At 51.6% G+C, this 18,182-nt stretch overlaps 1 protein-coding gene across 8 annotated transcripts in view; it reads right to left on the bottom strand.

Annotated features, from left to right (window-relative positions):
• The window catches only part of CTIF (cap binding complex dependent translation initiation factor), a 324,350-nt gene that overhangs the window by 192,179 nt on the left and 113,989 nt on the right, over window positions 1-18,182 (bottom strand). For all 8 annotated transcript variants that reach the window (XM_061400121.1, XM_061400115.1, XM_061400122.1 and 5 more), the window contains exons 4-6: window positions 14,019-14,092; window positions 12,867-12,971; window positions 4,852-4,927 (exon numbers count right to left, since the gene is read on the bottom strand). In XM_061400121.1, coding sequence (XP_061256105.1) covers window positions 4,852-4,927; window positions 12,867-12,971; window positions 14,019-14,092 — 255 coding nt within the window. The remainder of the gene's footprint in view (window positions 1-4,851; window positions 4,928-12,866; window positions 12,972-14,018; window positions 14,093-18,182) is intronic.

The raw sequence follows: 18,182 nt of genomic DNA, 5'->3' as shown, positions 1-18,182 counted from the left end.
TTGGACACGACTGACCGACTAACACTTTTGCTTTCAAAAGATAACTAATACAGTGGATCTAGGGTAAGACCCAGAAAGCCGCTCAGAGACTTAACTGTTGGTGGTTTCCTGGGGGCAAAGCAGGTTCAGGGTGTGGGTGATGTGTGTGGTGTGTGGTGTATGGTGTGTGTGTGTGTGTGTGTGTGTGTGTGTGTGTGTGGTGTAGGTAAGTTATGAATATCAAAGCCCATCCACTGTGTGGATCCTGACTCGCAATGGAGACAAGAGGTGAAGACCTCCACCCCGGCACCTCTAAAAACTTATGTCCCACAAGGGCCCTGGAGACCAAGAATGCTTGCTGACGGATTGTTCCTAAGAGAGGGTAAACCCTAGGGTATGAAACCTGAGTGAGACCTTCATCTGATGATTTTTAAAATCTGCTTAGTAGGGAGCCATTTCTTTAAATGAAACCATTCATAGAAGACTCACTTAGAGACACAGGCAGAGCCGTTCTGGGTGGGGCTGAGCGGGGGTCCCTTGAAGCCTGCTTCTTCAGCTGCCCCACTCCCCCGACCAGCAGAGCCCCTGAGACAGCTCTGGAAAACTCCAGAGATTTACAGTTTGCAAACCTCTGATCTAATCCAACTGCGTCGTTTTACTGGTGAGTAAACCAAGGCCCACGGAGGAAAGGTCACGCAGCACGTCTGTGGCGGATGCTTCGAAAGTGAGTCTCGTGACCTTTGACGCAACGTGTCCGCTCTTCATGGCAGGCCACCCAGGACAAATGCACACGCTGGGTGGGGGACAGGAAATTGTTCCCTCTCCAACCTCCTAACAAAGGGGGGGCCCACAGCCTGTCCACAGGCAGAGGGAGCCCCTCCCACGAGCCAGGCAGTGCTCTCAATGCTTCCCGTGAATTTACGTGCTCAACCGCCTGGACAACCCCAGGAACTCCACTCTCATTATCCTTTCGTACACAGGAACAAACAGGCAGAGCAGGCTAAGTAACTAGCCCGACTCCTTGGCTACTCAGTGGCACGGCCAGGATTCCATGAGGTCCAGACATCAAGCCCTTCACCTCTGCATACGCTGCACCTCCCCTTCCCCAAGTAAGGGCCCAGCTCTCCTCTCCACTCTAGGAGGACTGCAAGGCCCTCCACTCTGCTCCCCAAGGAGCTGGCAAACAGTCCCCCAACAGGAGGTGCGGTCACACCTGTAACTTCCAGGATGCCCCAGGCCTCTGGCTCAAAGGCCACTGAGCGGTCAGCACTGCTCCCAGGGCAGGGGGTGCCCCTCACCTACACCAGCGCCTTGAAAATGTATTTTTTCTACCAATAACAGGCACTGTAGGCATTTAGGAACAGAGTGATAAGGCAGCGACTTCTGAGTATTTTACCTTTTGTCTCTGGCACCAGGGTTTGCTTTATATTAACCATGAGAACTGAGTACGGATCTGCCAGGGTCCATTTCATTATTGCAGAGGGTATTTCATTAGCAGATACTCTGTACCTCTGACCTACACACCACATCCTAGGCCCTACTCATTAGTTCTCTTTCAAACACAGGAAAGTGACTCAGTCTTAGGCTGAGCAAAATCAGTACACAGAGCATCCCCACCCCATCCCCATCCTCCTCACTCGGACTCCCCGTCTGCTAAGACTGCACCACGCCTGCTGCTCCTTCTATCTGTGGATCCACATACTCATCATGACTCATATTTTTCTAAACCATTCAAGGACATATTGCAGACATGAGGTCACATACCCCTCAAACATCATAGTGAGTGTTTCTCAAAAACACTCATCCATCTAACGGTCATGCTGCTGCTAAGTCGCTTCAGTTGTGTCCGACTCTGCAGCCCACCAGGCTCCGCCATCCCTGGGATTCTCCAGGCAAGAGTACTGGAGTGGGTTGCCATTTGCCCCTAAGTCAGGACACTTCTATCTAAGAAATAGTACTGTTACAGACCTCAATTCACATTCTTACGTTGTCCAACAAGGTCTCTATTTCTTTTTGGTCCAGGATCTCAGAAAGGAACACATACTGCATTTTGGCGTCTGCCGCTTCAATTCTCTCTACTCTTGAAGACCCCGCAGTCTTTCTCTGTCTTTCATATCCAAGCAGTTTTAAAGGATGGCCCTTCTATTTGGTTCCTTGGGACCAGACGCAGGCTGTGTTTTCTTGGCAGGAAAACCCCAGGAATGATGCCGGGCTTTCTCTGTGCAGCACGGCAGGGGCACAAGGTGTCCACCCATCCCACACTAGTGATGCTAGCTCTGATCACAAGGTGTCCACCCATCCCACACTAATGATGCTAGCTCTGATCGCCTGGTCAGGCTGGAGCCTGACAGGTTTCTCCACCGTAAAGTCACCACACTTTCCCTTATAATGAGGTGACCCTATGTGTGCCCCAGTCTGATGCCCAGTGAGTTTCCAATCTACTAGGCAGGGAGGAGTCCAAACAGAGTCCCACAGTCTCAATAAGTTAAGGGGACAGACTTCAAAATTCAGGGAGTGCAAGGCCACCAGAATTTGGAAGGCAGAGAACCAGAGAGGATAAAACTGACCATAGAGCAAAATCCAGAAATTGCAGGCACTTGAGTCTTTAGCTAAGCACAAATTTCACACGTGTGTGAGGAAACTTCCAGGGTTGGTGAAAAGCTACCTGCAGTGAATTGACGGAATAATCCCCTAAGATCAGACGTGGCTGGAAGTAGTCTGTATTCCCAGCCAACATGGTGGAAATGCCTCCTAGGACATAAGGCAGCAAGTGGCAACTTCAGAAGACTATTGGCTGAGCAGTAGAGCAAAATCTGCTTGAAAGGTTTCGCACCTAATGAAGCTTAGAAAGCAAGCCTTCAAAGGATCAAACTCTATTCTATTGAACTGTATTTTGGAATAAAGGTCAAAATATTTTAACAAATAATAATAATGTCCAATACCCAAAAATGTGAAATTCTTAGTATACTGCATCTAATATAAAATTACCAAGCATGTAAGGAAAAATAGGCCCCATACTCAAGAGAAAAATCAATGAACAGAAACAGACCGTCAAACATCATGGATGGCAGGATTAGTAGAGGATATTAAAACAGCTACAATCAAATATCCCATATGCCCAAGAAGACACAAGAAAGCATGAGCATGAAGAGGCCAGAAATAAAAGATAAATACAAAAAAATCCACACTGAACTTCTGAGATGACCCACATAATGTCTGAGATGAAACATACACAGGACAGGATTAACAGGAGATTAGACACTACAAGAAAAACTTTGTGTACTTGAAGACAGAGCAATAGAAACTCTCCAAAATGAAACAGAGAAAAAGACTAAAAAATACGTGGACGACCTCTCTGTTGGTCCAGTGGTTAAGAATCCATCTGCCAACGCAGGGGACATGGGTCCAATCCCTGGTCCAGGAAGATCCCACATGCTGGGGGGTAACTAAACGCATGCACCCTAACTCTACTGAGCCCACGCTCTAGACCCCGTGTGCAGCAGCTGCTGACCCTGAGCACCGCAACTAGAGAGCAGCCACTACTTGCCACAACTAGAGGAAGCCTGTGCTTTCACAACAGTGAAGACCTAGCGCAGCCATAAATAAACAAATTCAAAATAGCCTGACACATTTAAAAAAAAAAGCAGAGTTTTGGTGAGCCACAGGAAAATATGAAGACGCATACCATGCATACAATTAGAATTATAGTGGGTGGGTGGGTTCCAGTGGAACTGAGGAGAATAATGGTTGAAATGTTTCCAAATTTGATGAATGCTACGAACGTACAGATCCAAGAAGCTCAATAAAGTCCGAGTGATTTGAAAAGACCCCGATGCTGGGGAATGATTGAAGGCAGGAGGAGAAGGGGATGACAGAGGATGAGATGGTTGGATGGTATCACCGACTCAGTAGACATGAGTTTGAGTAAGCTCTGGGAGTTCGTGAGTTGGTGATGGACAGGGAAGCCTGGCATGCTGCGGTCCATGGGGTCGCAAAGAGTCGAATACGACTGAGCCACTGAACTAAACTGAACTGATACATACACAAAGAAAAACGAGCCCAAGTCACATCTTAGTCAGATGCTGAGGCCTTGACTATACATTCTATCACCTCCCGTTAATAGGCCCATAATCACTCAACAACAAAGTAGGAAAGAATCAAAGGGAGAGGGAAGAGAAGAATGGATGCAGGTGACATACCAAGACTGACTCAGGAGAGAGCAGGCAAGGGCGGCATGGTGCGTGCATGGCAGGCCACCACGGAGCCCAGTCACCCAGCTCCTCCTCTTCTCTGCAAGATGTCTTGCCTCTTTCCCAGAAGCAGCTACATTCCTACTATGTATGCTCAAAGCCCAGCACCAGAAGCCTCTAGGGACCTGGATTCACTGTCTCTGTGCCAAGTAAATCCTTTTGTTCTGGAGCCTGGCCCCATTCAGGAGAAGGAGTCCAATCAATGACAAAATCAGCAAGTGCAGCAGACACCTGGAGGTTGGTAGGACAAGTCCACTTTTCAGAGGCCTAAAAATAGCCCTGACCACATTGGGAACCGAAGCAGCCCTGCCAGTTCCACCAGAACACTGCAGTTTGCCTCACCTCAGACGTTTCAGGTCAAGGAACAAAAACTTCCCAGTTCGCTGGGCTGCAGGGCACCGGCCATTTCATCCATCCTCCCCCAGCATCTGAGTGCAGGCTGCCACATACACATCACCATGGGACACTCTGTACCAAGGCAGGTACCCGCCCTGGCCCACCTACTGTTGCAGTACATCCAGCTGTACCCTGCGAGAGCCAGGGGCCAGCAGCCGTGTTCAGGCCCTGTCCAGGCTGAGGGCAGGGGGAGGGCTGCTGTTGGAGACGCTGCCCCTGCACCTACCTGCCAGGCTGGGAGGACCTTCTCGATGTCATTCAGGTTGATTCCGTCCCCATCTTCCAGCTTCCCTTTTCCACACCTGGGCCAGAAAAGACATAATGGCATTGAAAGGACTGCTCACTCAAGCATTGTGTCCCAGCCCAGCAAGCAGGAAGAGCAGAGACGATTGGGAGAGACCCGGTCCTGCCCTTCTCAAGGCTGCAGAATCAGCCCTTTCCCACCTGGAGCAAACGGCACCCTCCTCCCTCAGGCCTGGGGACACAGACCTTCCTTGAGGACAAAGGACTGGATGCAGGCAAGACTGTGGGGCCTGGGGGTGGGGTGGGGGCACTAACATGACGTCCCACCCCTAGGAAGGTGAAGGGTACCAGAGTTCCCCTCTATCTTTCCAGACAAAGATGCTGAACTCCTTGCCAATGAACGCCCCAAAGTGTATGTGTATCCCAGATCCTGCAAAGCCCATCATCCTGCCCAGTTACACCAACGGGAAAGCAACTGAACAGAGAGACCAAGCAACTTTCTTGAGGTCACACAGGCCCCCATTCAGCTTCCTCTCTCCTGGGACTGCTACTGGGCCAGTCCAGCAATCCCGTTTTGTCTGCACATCTGCTGTGGGTGGGCATACCTCCAGGCTAGAGGTGCTGGCCCGGATTCACTAGCATATGTCCATGTCTTCCCCATATTTAAAGGTGTAGACTCTGGAACCAGACTTCAGGAGTTGGAGCCTTTTATCGCTTACTAACTGGGTGATGCTGCACAAGTCACTGTTTCTCTCTGTACCTAAGTTTTCTCATTAGTAAAATGGGGATAATTGCTAAATCCTGAAAGATGATGCTGTGAAAGTGCTGCACTCAATATGCCAGCAAATCTAGAAAACTCAGCAGTGGCCACAGGACTGGAAAAGGTCAGTTTTCATTCCAATCCCCAAAAAAGGCAATGCCAAAGAATGCTCAAACTACCGCACAATTGCACTCATCTCACACGCTAGTAATGCTCAAAATTCTCCAAGCCAGGCTTCAGCAATACGTGAACTGTGAATTTCCAGATGTTCAAGCTGGTTTTAGAAAAGGCAGAGGAACCAGAGATCAAATTGCCAACATCCGCTAGATCATCGAAAAAGCAAGAGAGTTCCAGAAAAACATCTATTTCTGCTTTATTGACTATGCCAAAGCTTTTGACTGTGTGGGTCACAATAAACTGTGGAAAATTCTGAAAGAGATGGGAATACCAGACCACCTGACCTGCCTCTTGAGAAATCTGTATGCAAGTCAGGAAGCAACAGTTAGAACTGGGCATGGAACAACAGATTGGTTCCAAATAGGAAAAGGAGTACGTCAAGGCTGTATATTGTCACTCTGCTTATTTAACTTATATGCAGAGTACATCATGAGAAACGGATGTACTGGAAGAAGCACAGGCTGGAATCAAGACTGCTGGGAGAAATATCAATAACCTCATATATGCAGATAACACCATCCTTATGGCAGAAAGTGAAGAGGAACTAAAAAGCCTCTTGATGAAAGTGAAAGAGGAGAGTGACAAAGTTGGCTTAAAGCTCAACATTCAGAAAACGAAGATCATGGCATCTGGTTCCATCACTTCATGGGAACTAGATGGGGAAACAGTGGAAACAATGGCTGACTTTAATATTTTAGACTCCAAAATCACTGCAGATGGTGACTGCAGCCATGAAATTAAAAGATGCTTACTCCTTGGAGGGAAAGTTATGACCAACCTAGATAGCATATTCAAAAGCAGAGACATTACTTTACCAACAAAGGTCCATCTAGTCAAGGCTATGGTTTTTCCAATAGTCATGTATAGATGTGAGCGTTGGACTGTGAAGAAAGCTGAGCGCCGAAGAATTGATGCTTTTGAACTGTGGTGTTGGAGAAGACTCTTGAGAGTCCCTTGGACCACAAGAAGATCCAACCAGTCCATTCTGAAGGAGATCAGTCCTGGGCTTTCTTTGGAAGGAATGATACTAAAGCTGAAACTCCAGTACTTTGGCCACCTCATGCGAAGAGTTGACTCATTGGAAAAGACTCTGATGCTGGGAGGGATTGGGGGCAGGAGGAGAAGGGGACGACAGAGGATGAGATGGCTGGATGGCATCACTGATTCGATGGACGTGAGTCTGAGTGAACTCCGGGAGTTGGTGATGGACAGGGAGGCCTGGCGTGCTGAGATTCACGGGGTTGCAAAGAGTCGGACACGACTGAGCGACTGAACTGAACTGAACATCATACGGCAGTTGGAGGATCAAATTAGTTAATATACTGAAGTGCTTAGAACTGTGCCCAGCATATAGTAAACACTATTATAAATGAACATGTACAGAATATATTGTAAAGTAAATACAGGCAATAATTAAGTAAAATCATAATAAAATAACAAGGTAAAAATATTAGTGCTACTAGGAATACTGCTACCACTATTTCTGTCATTGTTATTATCGTCACCGGGGCTGAGCAGCAGCGCAGCGTCTAACAACAGCACAGATTCTAGAGCCAACACAGCCTCATGCAAGTTACTCAATTTTACTGCAAGCTTATCATCCTTTGAAGTGAAAATAATAACAGTTCTTACCTCCTGAAACTGTGCCGAGTTTAGATGATGGGCGGCAAGCAGTTAGAATGGGACTGGTGTGTGCTCAGAGCCTAGTGAGTATTAGTTACTACTTCTGCAGTGGTTTTTTCACTAAGTGGTGTCTGACTCTTTGCAACCTGGTAGACTGTAGCCCACCAAGCTCCTCTGTCCATGGGATTTCCCAGGTAAGGATACTGGAGTGGGTTGCCATTTCCTTCCCCAGGAGATCTTCCCCACCCAGGGATCGAACCCAAACCTTCTGTATTGGCAGGCAGGTTCTTTACTACCACTGAGCCACCAGAGAAACGTATTATTATTAGCCCAGGTGTGGCAAGAGCTGCCCAATGGGCTGGTGACAGCATTTTCCAGCTGCAGTTAATGCAACTCTCAAATTTCAGAGCAATTAGTTTATTTCATCAAATATTTTCACAGCATCTCTTGTGTTTGGGGATCTGCCAACCTTTCCTGGGGTCGTGGAAAATAAATCCCACGTGGTTCCTGCCCTCAAACGGCTCACAGGTCCAAGGAGTCCTCAACTCGGACTAAGAGGGCGCTGAGCCTGAGCACCAGCAGGGGGCAGCACGAGATACGTGTTATCAAGTCCTACAGACTGAGGAGCCTGGATCCCCAAGGAAGAGAAACCGGGGGGCGGCTGCAAAACCCAGCAGGGCTTGGGGGAGGTCAGAGGGACGGGGCGGGGGATATGGTCGACGCCCCCATCAACACACGCTTCTGTCCTTGGGGGCTCTGTCTCGGGCTGGGCCCTCGGGGTCACAGGCCGGCAGGAAAAGCAGAGGAGCTCAGAGGAGCAGCACCCAGAGCGGCCGGGGGCGGAGGGAGAGGAGCTGGGAGGGGAGCTGGCCCAGCAGAGCATCTGGGAGAACGTCCCAGGCGGAGGCCTGGAGCGAAACACCGCGCAGCCAGCAAGGAGGTCCGGGTTCTAGCGGGAGGTGGGTGGGGGGCAAGGGCGGGGCCCAGGGGCAAGAGGAATTGCAGGGCCCGCTCTGGAAGCACAGCGCGGGTTCCGGCCGGTGCAGCTGGGGTGGGAGAGGGGTGTAAGGGGACTTTCTTGCCCCTTCCGGCCCCACCCTAGTGGTGATGGTGCAGGACTGCAGAGCTGGAGAGAGGTCTGGAAACATGCCTCTCAGCTAACAACTCTGCCTGGTAGAAACATGCTGGCCCGCAAAGGCACCGATTGCTCGCAGTCACCTGTGTTCCCTGAGTCCTGGCAGCGCGGAAGGAGGGAACCGGGCACTCTGGCCCGCAGGAATGGCTGACCCCCCACCCCCAGGTCAGGTGCGCAGGGACCGCATCTTTGACTCCAGTCCCCCTCAGACACTTGCCTAGCTTGCCTGGCCCTTTAATTCTCACCTCAGCAGCCTCTAGGGTCCGATGGGCAGGGAGGGCTGCTGTCTCCCTAGGTCTGGGGCTCAGAACTCCCTGGAGGGCCAGGCAGGTTGGAGGAGGTCTTAAGGTGGCTACAGACCAGCTGAGTCACTGCTGCCAACAGGGTTTCCAAGGCAACAGCCTTCTCTGATTTCTGTCCCTCCATGGAAACTCGGGCTGCGGGAAGCCTTGGCAACCGGGTGGGACCCTACTTCCAAGGGCTGCTGCAGAGGCTGGGCATGTCGAGTGCATCCCCAGTACTGCCAGACCCTAAGGGGCAACGCAGCCCCTGGCTCAGCCACAAGGTGGCCACGGGGCGCTGCACCCAAACTCTCCAGCAACCCAAGAGAGATGGGATTTGGCCAGAGAGCCAGTGGTAAAGAATCCACCTGCCAATGCAGGAGACCCAGGAGACGCAGGTTCGCTCCCTGAGTGGGGAAGATCCCCTTGAGGAGGAAATGGCAACTCACTCCAGTATTCTTGCCTGGGAAATCCCATGGACAGAGAAGCCTGGTGGGCTACAGTACATGGGGCCAAAGAGAGTCGGACATGACAGAGCGTGCATGCACACACACCCACACACCCCCCAGGTGTCACACACACACACACACATACGAACACACACACAACAGGTGTCACACACATACACACACCCCAGGTGTTACACACACACACACACACACACACCCACACACACACACCCCCCCCCCAGGTGTCTGGTGAAGAGTGGGGAGATTGTCAGCAAGTCTGGGCCGCTCCTCCCAGTGAGTAAGCCTGGTGATGAGTGGGTGTGGCCGGTTCTTCCAGATCCACAAGGGACAAGGGCCCTCAGCAATAGGGGAACCTTTCTCTCCCTGGACAGTCATTTGTTACTGCTGCCAAACTGTATTTTGTTAGGCTGTTAATTTGCATGAACTGGTGCAGACACCTTCGGAAAACCTGACTTCACCACTCGATCCCCACTGGACAGACTCAGTCCATGAGGTAGTGTCATCACTTCTGTCCTCTGGGCCTCAGTTTCCCCAGTGGTTTCACCATCCATGTGCTCCCAGGGGAAAGAGGAGAGATGGGCACGTCCAGGGAAACGCCACCTCTCTCGGAAGCCTTCCCCAGACTGTGCATCAACCCCCCTCCACTGCTGGCTTCTCGGCCCCGCTCTGCATTTACTTTATTTAACTCGCACCTGTGTACTCTGAGCGTGTACGCACAGTCTCAATTACGAATGGGCTCATGTCTCCTTTTAACAGTAGAGTGGACAACAATACTTCTGGGAAGGGACTGTATTGTATACTCTGTGTGTTCCTCACCATTTGGGGACCCAGCCGGCCTTGTGACCAGGCTTCAGAGGTGCAAACTGCTCCTTCCTTTCCCAAGGCACACTGCAAGCTCTGACCGGCCCCCACTTCAGGGCAGGCAGGAGCTTCACTTCTGCAGAAAACCAGCTCCTGAACTTGACCTGAGCAAAGGTCAGTTCAGTTCAGTTCAGTCGCTCAGTCGTGCTGACTCTTTGTAACCCCACGAGCTGTAGCACCCCAGGCCTCCCTGTCCATCACCGACTCCCAGAGCCTATCCAAACTCATGTCCATCGAGTCAGTGATGCCATCCAACCATCTCATCCTGTCATCCCCTTCTCCTGCCCTCAATCTTTCCCAGCATCAGGGACTTTTCCAGTGAGTCAGCTCTTCGAATCAGGTGGCTAAAGTCTTGGAGTTTCAGCTTCAACATCAGTCCCTCCAATGAACACCCAGGACTATTCTCCTTTAGGATGGACTATTTGGATCTCCTTGCAGTCCAAGGGACTCTCAAGAGTCTTCTCCAACACCACACTTCAAAAGCATCAATTCTTTGGTGCTCAACTTTCTTTATAGTCCAACTCTCACATCCATACATGACTACTGGAAAAACCATAGCCTTGACTAGATGGACCTTTGTTGGCAAAATAATGTCTCTGCTTTTTAAAATGCTGTCTAGGTTGGTCATAATTTTCTTTCCAAGGAGTAAGCGTCTTTTAATTTCATGGCTGCAGTCACCATCTGCAGTGATTTTGGAGCCCCCCAAAATAAAGTCTGACACTGTTTCCACTGTTTCCCCATCTATTTGCCGTGAAGTGATGGGACTGAATGCCATGATCTTAGTTTTCTGAATGTTGAGCTTTAAGCCAACTTAAGCTGAGCAACTTAGCTTTCCTAAACTCAGAAGCCTGGAGGGCCCAGCCCTGTGCAGTCCAGTAGCTCAGGAGGAAACTGGCCCCAGTGCTGCCGAGGGGAAGGACGCAGGGGACGGTGAGCGGGTGAGCGGATGGACGGGTGTGAGTGAGGCAGGGTCAAGGAAGCCCTGAGGTTGGGTCTCTGCTTGGCACTATCTCCTCCTAACAGGATGCCTCCGTGTTCAAGGGCATCTCCTCTCTCCATCCCCGAAAACCATCCCAAAAGTTCATATAGAACCCACACAAGCAGGGGCAGGACAGGCGAGAAGACGGGGTCCCCTGGGAAAGTCTGATATGAGTGTCTGGGCCTCTGCCCCCCAAAATATGCACATGCATGTCATTTTACATAAAAATTCAAGGGGATCAAGCCGATTCAAGGATACTCTGGTATCCTTGAGCCTGAACACGGGATGGTATCAAAAGGACTTAAATCAAGGTTCTGTTCCTGGGCAGGTTACTGCGCGTCTCTGAGCTGCGTTTCATCTCTGAAATAAGGATGCGAGCGTCTCCCTCCCAGGTTTTGTCACTGACACTGCAGGGAGACCACTGCCAAGAGTGGGGTGACCACTGGAGGTGGGTGGGGTGGGCAGAGTTAGCAGCAGGACAGGTAAGATGCAGGAATGTAGCCCAGAATGTCAGTTATATTTAGATCTGAAGTGACAGGGAGACAAGAGTGGATGGGTAAGGAGTGGAAGGAAAAAATAAAAAGCCATGAGTAGACTTAAAAAGAAAACGGAAAAGAGCAAGTGTTGGTGAGGACGTGGAAAAATCGGATCCCCTGCGTGTTGCTGCTGGCAATGTGAAATATTCAGCTGCTGTGGAAAACAGTTTAGCTGTTCCTCAGAAAGTTCAAACATAGGATTACCATCTAGTTTGGGAACAAGAGAGGTGGTGGTTACACAGCATTATCAATGTACTAAATGGCACTGAGTTGAATGCCTTCAAAGGGTTAATATTATGTTATGTGAATTTTAAGTCAGCATCACTGACTCAATGGACATGAGTTCGAGCAAGCTATGGAGATGGTGAAGGAGAGGGAAGCCTGGCGTGCTACAGTCCATGGGGTTGCAAAGAGTCGGACACGACTGAGTGATGGAACGACAACAAAAATTATTTTAAAAATAAGGAAGAAAAGCAACCATCTGTCTCATACACCCCCACCCCCGCCCCAGGTCTGTCTGGAGTCACTTTCCTGTCCAGAGTCAGCCCAGGCCCTGACACCATCTTTTTTTTGACCGAAACACACAGCATGCAGGATCTTAAGTCCTGGACCAGGGATCTAACTTGTTTCACCTGCAGAGGAAGCACAGAGTCCTAACCACTGGACTGCCCGGGAAGTCCCTGAAACCATCCTTCAAAGCGGAAGTGAACACTGATGCATGAACTAAGAAGGGGACAACCGAGTAGAAGCAACAGGGACCACAGTGGTTCTTAGAGCAGGGGACCCTGGGGGAGCAGCAGCAGCATTTCCTGAGGGCTCCTTAGACATGGAAGCCCTCTGGGCCCCACCCCCCAGACCTCCCGAACCTGAGACCCTGGGGGTGGACCCATCGATCTCCGCTTCCATCAGCGGGTCTCAGCGCTTCGCTGGACCACGGCCAAGCAGGGTCACTGTGAGAGGTCAGGAAGGGGACCGGGCAGTATGGCTCACGGGGGCTGGGCAGTGAAGGGTGTGGGGGTTCCAGGGAGAGGCCAGTGAATGCGCAGGTCTGAGCCAGTGAGCCTCTCTGGGCATCAGCCTGCCAGGGAAAGGCCATCCACCGCCCCAGCTCCCGGAGGGACACAGCTGTCCCCTGCCTCACTGGCTGCTCTGTGAGAGCCCCTGGCTGCCGCTTACCCTTCTCGGTCGATGTGTGGCAGGGGCTGCTTGGGCGTGTGTCGAAGCTTCCGGTGGAACTGGGTGAAGTCCAGCTTTTCAGGCTGCAGGTCCCAGGTGGCACCACTAGAGGGCGAGAAAGGGGACGAGTCCTGTTAGTGATGGAGATAAGACGCCCCGGGGGACACGCTGGGGGAGGCGCCAGGCAGGGAAGCAGCTCAGAAAGGGGTGGGCAGGAAGGGGAGGCGCCCACCGGCCCACAGGCTCGGAACGAAGCCTGGCACGTCAGCCCTGTGCTCACGGATCATGGGGCAGGGGCCTGCCTACGAAGCCTTCCCCTTCTTTAACCCTGCTCTGAGATAATGGATGCCTATAAAACACACAAGTGTGGGCCTGACCCCCGCTCTCAGCGGTCCCTCTAAAACACCGGAAGGTCTGAGGTTCAGTCTGTCAGTGGGGAAGCAGGGGGCCAAGTCCCCCGAGTGCCGGTCTTGGGGGGAGACCGATGGCGTTTCCATGCTGAGCAAGTCAGAGCCAGGTGCTCCTGGAGCACACCCAGAGTTGACCAGCTCCGGGGCCGGTGTCACAGCTGAGCTAAAGGGCCATCCGTGGCCTGAGCTGTCACTCCCAAAAGGGACAGACACCATGACAAGTGCTCATCAGCAAACCCTTCAGGGGCACCGAGCCCACGTCCTCATGAAGTCTGGCCAACGCCTGCCCCTGCAGCATGGCCCATCAGAAACCTCCGAGAGCTGGAAGCACTGACGGTCCTTCCTTCCCTCTGGCCCTCTCTCTGGGGCAGCCCCTGCTCCACCCCAGTTTGTCTAACGTGCACCGGATGCCGCTCTCCTCTGTCCTCCACCTCCCCAGCACCCCCACCCCCTCTCCCTGGGGTCGGACTGGTGGCATCTGTCTCTCCCTTTCACACTCTTCTCTGCATCTTCTCTTCTCGTCTCCTCCTCTCCTTCCCTTGGACCCCACCCCAGTTGTCTCCTTCCTTCTCTCTCTCACCTCCTTCCTCCAGCTTCATCCTCTCTACTTCACCCGGCTCCACTTCTAGGACAATGAACTCTCAACATGAACTTGGCCCCCAAAGGGTCCCTAGGGAATAAGGACCAGGAAGCCGGGGTCCCAGCTGGAGCCACACACACAACAAGAGGAAGGGGGGCTCACCTGAAGGAATCGAAGGTGTTGGCAGCCCAGATATCTGTGCCCAGCATGTCCAGAGAGGTGTCTTTGCTGCCATTCTGGAAGACACGGAAGATGAAAGGGAGGTGTTATTTGCCCAGGCAGGACACGGAACAAGTGGGCAGAAGGCCCAATCCCAGAGAGGATGGCAGAGCCCTATCCCCTTGAGCAGCCTGGACATTAGAGGGGGCCGCTGAAGGGTCCTGGCAGGTGTATGCAGCGTGTATGAGTCAGGGGGACCCTGGCCTCCCCCAGGCACAGGCCCTCACTTCGACAGTGTTTGGCAGAGCTGTGTGGTCGGGTTCAAGGCACCCCAGGGCTCTGCCGCACCAGCCCATGGCTCTCTCCTCAAAGCCTCTGCACTGATGAGCTGCCTCCAGCACTGCCAGTGTGATGGTGGGGCGTCTCCCCAGGCAGGGACTCTGTGGAGCCCGGCACGCAGGAAGGTCTGTTGAGAGGCTGACTTCCTTTGGAATTAAGCCCCACACCCCGAAATCAGGCGGCATCAAGAAGCCCCCAAGGCAGTGGTGGTTTAGTTGCTTCAGTCATGTCCGATTCTTGCAACCCCAGGGACTGTAGCCCACCAGGCTCCTCTGTCCATGGGATTCTCCAAGCAAGAATACTGGAGTGGGTTGCCATTTTCTTCTCCGGAGGATCTTCTTGACCAAGGGATCAGACCCACATCTCCTTGATCTTAAGTGGATTCTTCACTGCTGAGCCACTAGGGAAGCCCAAGAAGCCCCTATGGACCAACAATTCCAGCAAAGGAACTTTTCTAACACTCTGGTCTTTATCCTCTCATGTTCCCTATGTGATTCATCCCGCAGACATGACCCAGCTTCTGCGATCTGCCCCTTGGCTGATGGTCTCTGCCACAAGTTTGCCAGTTCCCTGTCTTCACTCCAGATGCCACCGTCCCTCTTTGAAACTGAGCAGGACCCTATGGGGCCTTCCCAGAACAGGCCCAACCCCCTCCTATGTTCCTCCCCCTGCCTCTTGTCTGTAGAAAGACTTTAGCCTCCTAGGCCTTTCCCGAGTTCCAAAGAGTAAATTTAATCAGAGAAATGAGAAAATGCACAAGCAAGACAAAATAATAATAGTTTAGCCATTAAAAAAAATGCTAGGACCTTTAGTTCTTCCTCAAGGTCTATAGATAATATTCTGAATCATGTCCTTTGAGCTGCCCTGCAGACACTTAACTCCCACCAGGTGGAAGATGTTAACTGCATGTTGACCACAAGCATGTAGATTCCAGATGGGCTGGAACCAGAAGGCTGGTGATGCTGACGCCCAATTACCTCACCACCAACCAATCAGAAGAATGTCTTTGAGCTGATCCCACACCCCTCAACCCCCCTCCCTCACCCTGTCTTTAGAATCCTTTCCCTGAAGGCCTATGGGGATGTTGGGACTTTTAAGCACTAGCTCGCCTGGACTCCTCGCTTGGCAACCGTAATAAACGCTGCACTCTGCTTCATCACTTTGCTTCCCTGATATCAGTTGGTAAAGAATCCACCTGCAATGCAGGAGACCTGGGTTTGATCCCCTGGAGAAGGGAAAGGCTACCCACTCCAGTATTCTGGCCTGGGGAATTCCATGGACTGCATAGCTACATAGTCCATGGGGTAGCAAAGAGTTGGACACGATTGAGCAACTTTCACTTCACTTCACCTGGCTTCACCACAACCCAGAATCAGTACATTGGTTTTAGTAAAGCAGACCCAAGTTTGGCTCGGTAACATCATGACCCCCACAGTCCATTTTCCATCACCACACTCTTTAAAAACAATACTTCCACCTCTCCTGAAGCTGACCGTGTGCATGCCTTATAACCCAGGACTCCACTCCCAGGTACAAACACAGCCGAAATGTGCACAGATGTTCAGAAGTCATTTACAGCACAGAATACAGCACTCTCATTCATAACAGCTACTGACTGGAGACCACTGGAATGCCTAGCAACAGGTGAAACAGATCAGTCGTGGTGTGTTCACATCCTGGAATATGACATAGCAGTGAGAATAAACAGACTAAAACAATACGCAACAGAAATAAAGCCCACAAACGCAGAGTGGAATAAAGGAACCTAGACACAAGAGCACCAGCTCGCTGACCCAATTTTATATAAAGTTCAAGAACAGGCACACTAATGTATGGAGACGGAATTTGGACAGTAACTGGAAAAGGGCCTCAGGGCGCCCTGGGGGCTGGTAACTTCTGTTCTCAATCTAGCTGCTGCTTTCCCGTGTCCAGTTAGTGAGAATCCACTGAACCGGATGCTCCTTCTCTGGGTGCTGTGACATTCTGGTTGGATTCCTGGTAGAATCCCCAGCTTTATCTTTATGATGATCTATCCCAAGACTTGTCACTTTCAGATCCACAAGCTCATGCACCAGGAAATCTTCCTTTGAGATCTTTCCCCAGGCTTAGGCCTGGGCAGGCACTGAAAACACAAAGGTGTTTCCCAGGCCTTGCCGGCGAAGAACGGCAGGGGATGACACACACATGATAACTACTCACTGATTCGAGCTGCCACGGGGGGGCCAAGGCACGGACAACTTTCCTGAGGAGCAGAGAGGGGCTCCCTGAGTCAGGGTTCGGGGGGTCAGGTGAGAGAGGGAAAAGGAGGGGCGCAGTCACCCTGGAAAAGGCGGCCGGGGGTGGAAAGGGGCCCTGGCAGGACACGGTGAGGTGTTCCGGGTGACCTGAAGGCCTTCTGGGTTTGCACAGGGAGCGGCAGTGTGTCAAGGGGCCCCCAGGCGGGCGAGTCAGCGGCCCCCACATCACCCCCTCAGTCCTGGTCAGGGCCTACGAGGCGCCGCCCACGTGCTCCTCAGTGATTGCTGCGGGTTGCATCGTGTCCCCGCCCCACCCCGCCACCATCGTTATTCATACCCTTCAAGAGACTTTCACCGTCTTCCTCACACACGCCTTCTCCTCTTGCCACAATGACCCCTGTGACCTCAGTGAAGTTACGTCACCATTTTGGACTTCAGATTCCTCGTACTCGAATAAAAAGATACTTGAGCGTGAAGGGCCAGTGGCTGTGGGTGGCTCCTCACGGGCACCTGTGCTGAGATCACGCCTCTCCCACCAGTGGCAGACGTCACCAACAACTGTGGCCTGATTTTCATCCTCTAATTAGGTGGCCCCTTGTGCTCCAGCATCAGTCCCTCCTGTCCTTCTGTGAGCTGCCTTGTCACCCCACCCACCCCAACTCCTGGTGCCCTGCTCGCTTCAAGTGCAGCTTTGACATTGCAGGTGGCTGGAGCGACTCACCTCTATTAATATTAATCAACCCCCACACGAGGACAGCCTCCATCCTCCTGAGACGTCAACTGGCTTGCTCACGACACCCTTCCCAGGCCTCAGAGATAATTATCAGTAAGTGTGGCATTTCCAAATGACTTCTAAAGCAAAGGTCAAAAAAAAAAAAAAAAATCAAATAAACCCAACCCTGCTTCCAAAGCACACGTCTGAGACGACACCCAGAGTGACGCTCACGCCCTCCTCCAGGATGGTCTTACAAATTCGGCTTCCTTGGAGTGGACCACGGTTTTGTCATCACTCGCTTACACCCATAGAATGTTAGATCTCCCCAAGTAAGGTTTTTTCCCAAAACATTTTTATTGTGGCCCAATGCACATAATGTAAAATCTACCACCTTAGCCACTTTAAGTGCACAGTTCAGTGGTACTAAATATATTTATAACATCCTGCAACCATCAGCACCACCCATGCCCGTAACTCCTTTCATCTTGAAAAACTGGAAGTCTATCCATTGAACGATAACTCCCCATTTTCCCCTCCCCTGGGGAAAGGGACCCTGGCAGCCACTCTATTTTCTGTCTGTGATTTTGATGACTCTAAATACCTCACACAAGCGTAACATACACTATTTGTCTTTTTTGTGATTGGCTTACTTCACTTGACGTCATGTCCTCATGGTTCATCCATGACCCCAACTACCTTTCAAGCTCCTGGACTGCACCTGCCTTCTGTTCTTGTTCCCCCACAGTGGCCAAGCTGGGCACAGTAGGTCCACCTCCGATGCCTGCCAACTGGTGGAAGAGACTCCAGCCTGAGAGGCAGAGGCCCTACTGTCTCTGTGCCTGAAAGACTGATTCACAGGTTAGGATGTCAAGATGG

The sequence above is a fragment of the Bos javanicus genome, chromosome 24, assembly GCF_032452875.1.
Source record: "Bos javanicus breed banteng chromosome 24, ARS-OSU_banteng_1.0, whole genome shotgun sequence".
NCBI classification, from domain to species: domain Eukaryota; kingdom Metazoa; phylum Chordata; class Mammalia; order Artiodactyla; family Bovidae; genus Bos; species Bos javanicus.
The sequence above is the reverse complement of the archived record's forward strand: the minus strand, read 5'-3'. Positions and strand labels throughout refer to the sequence as shown.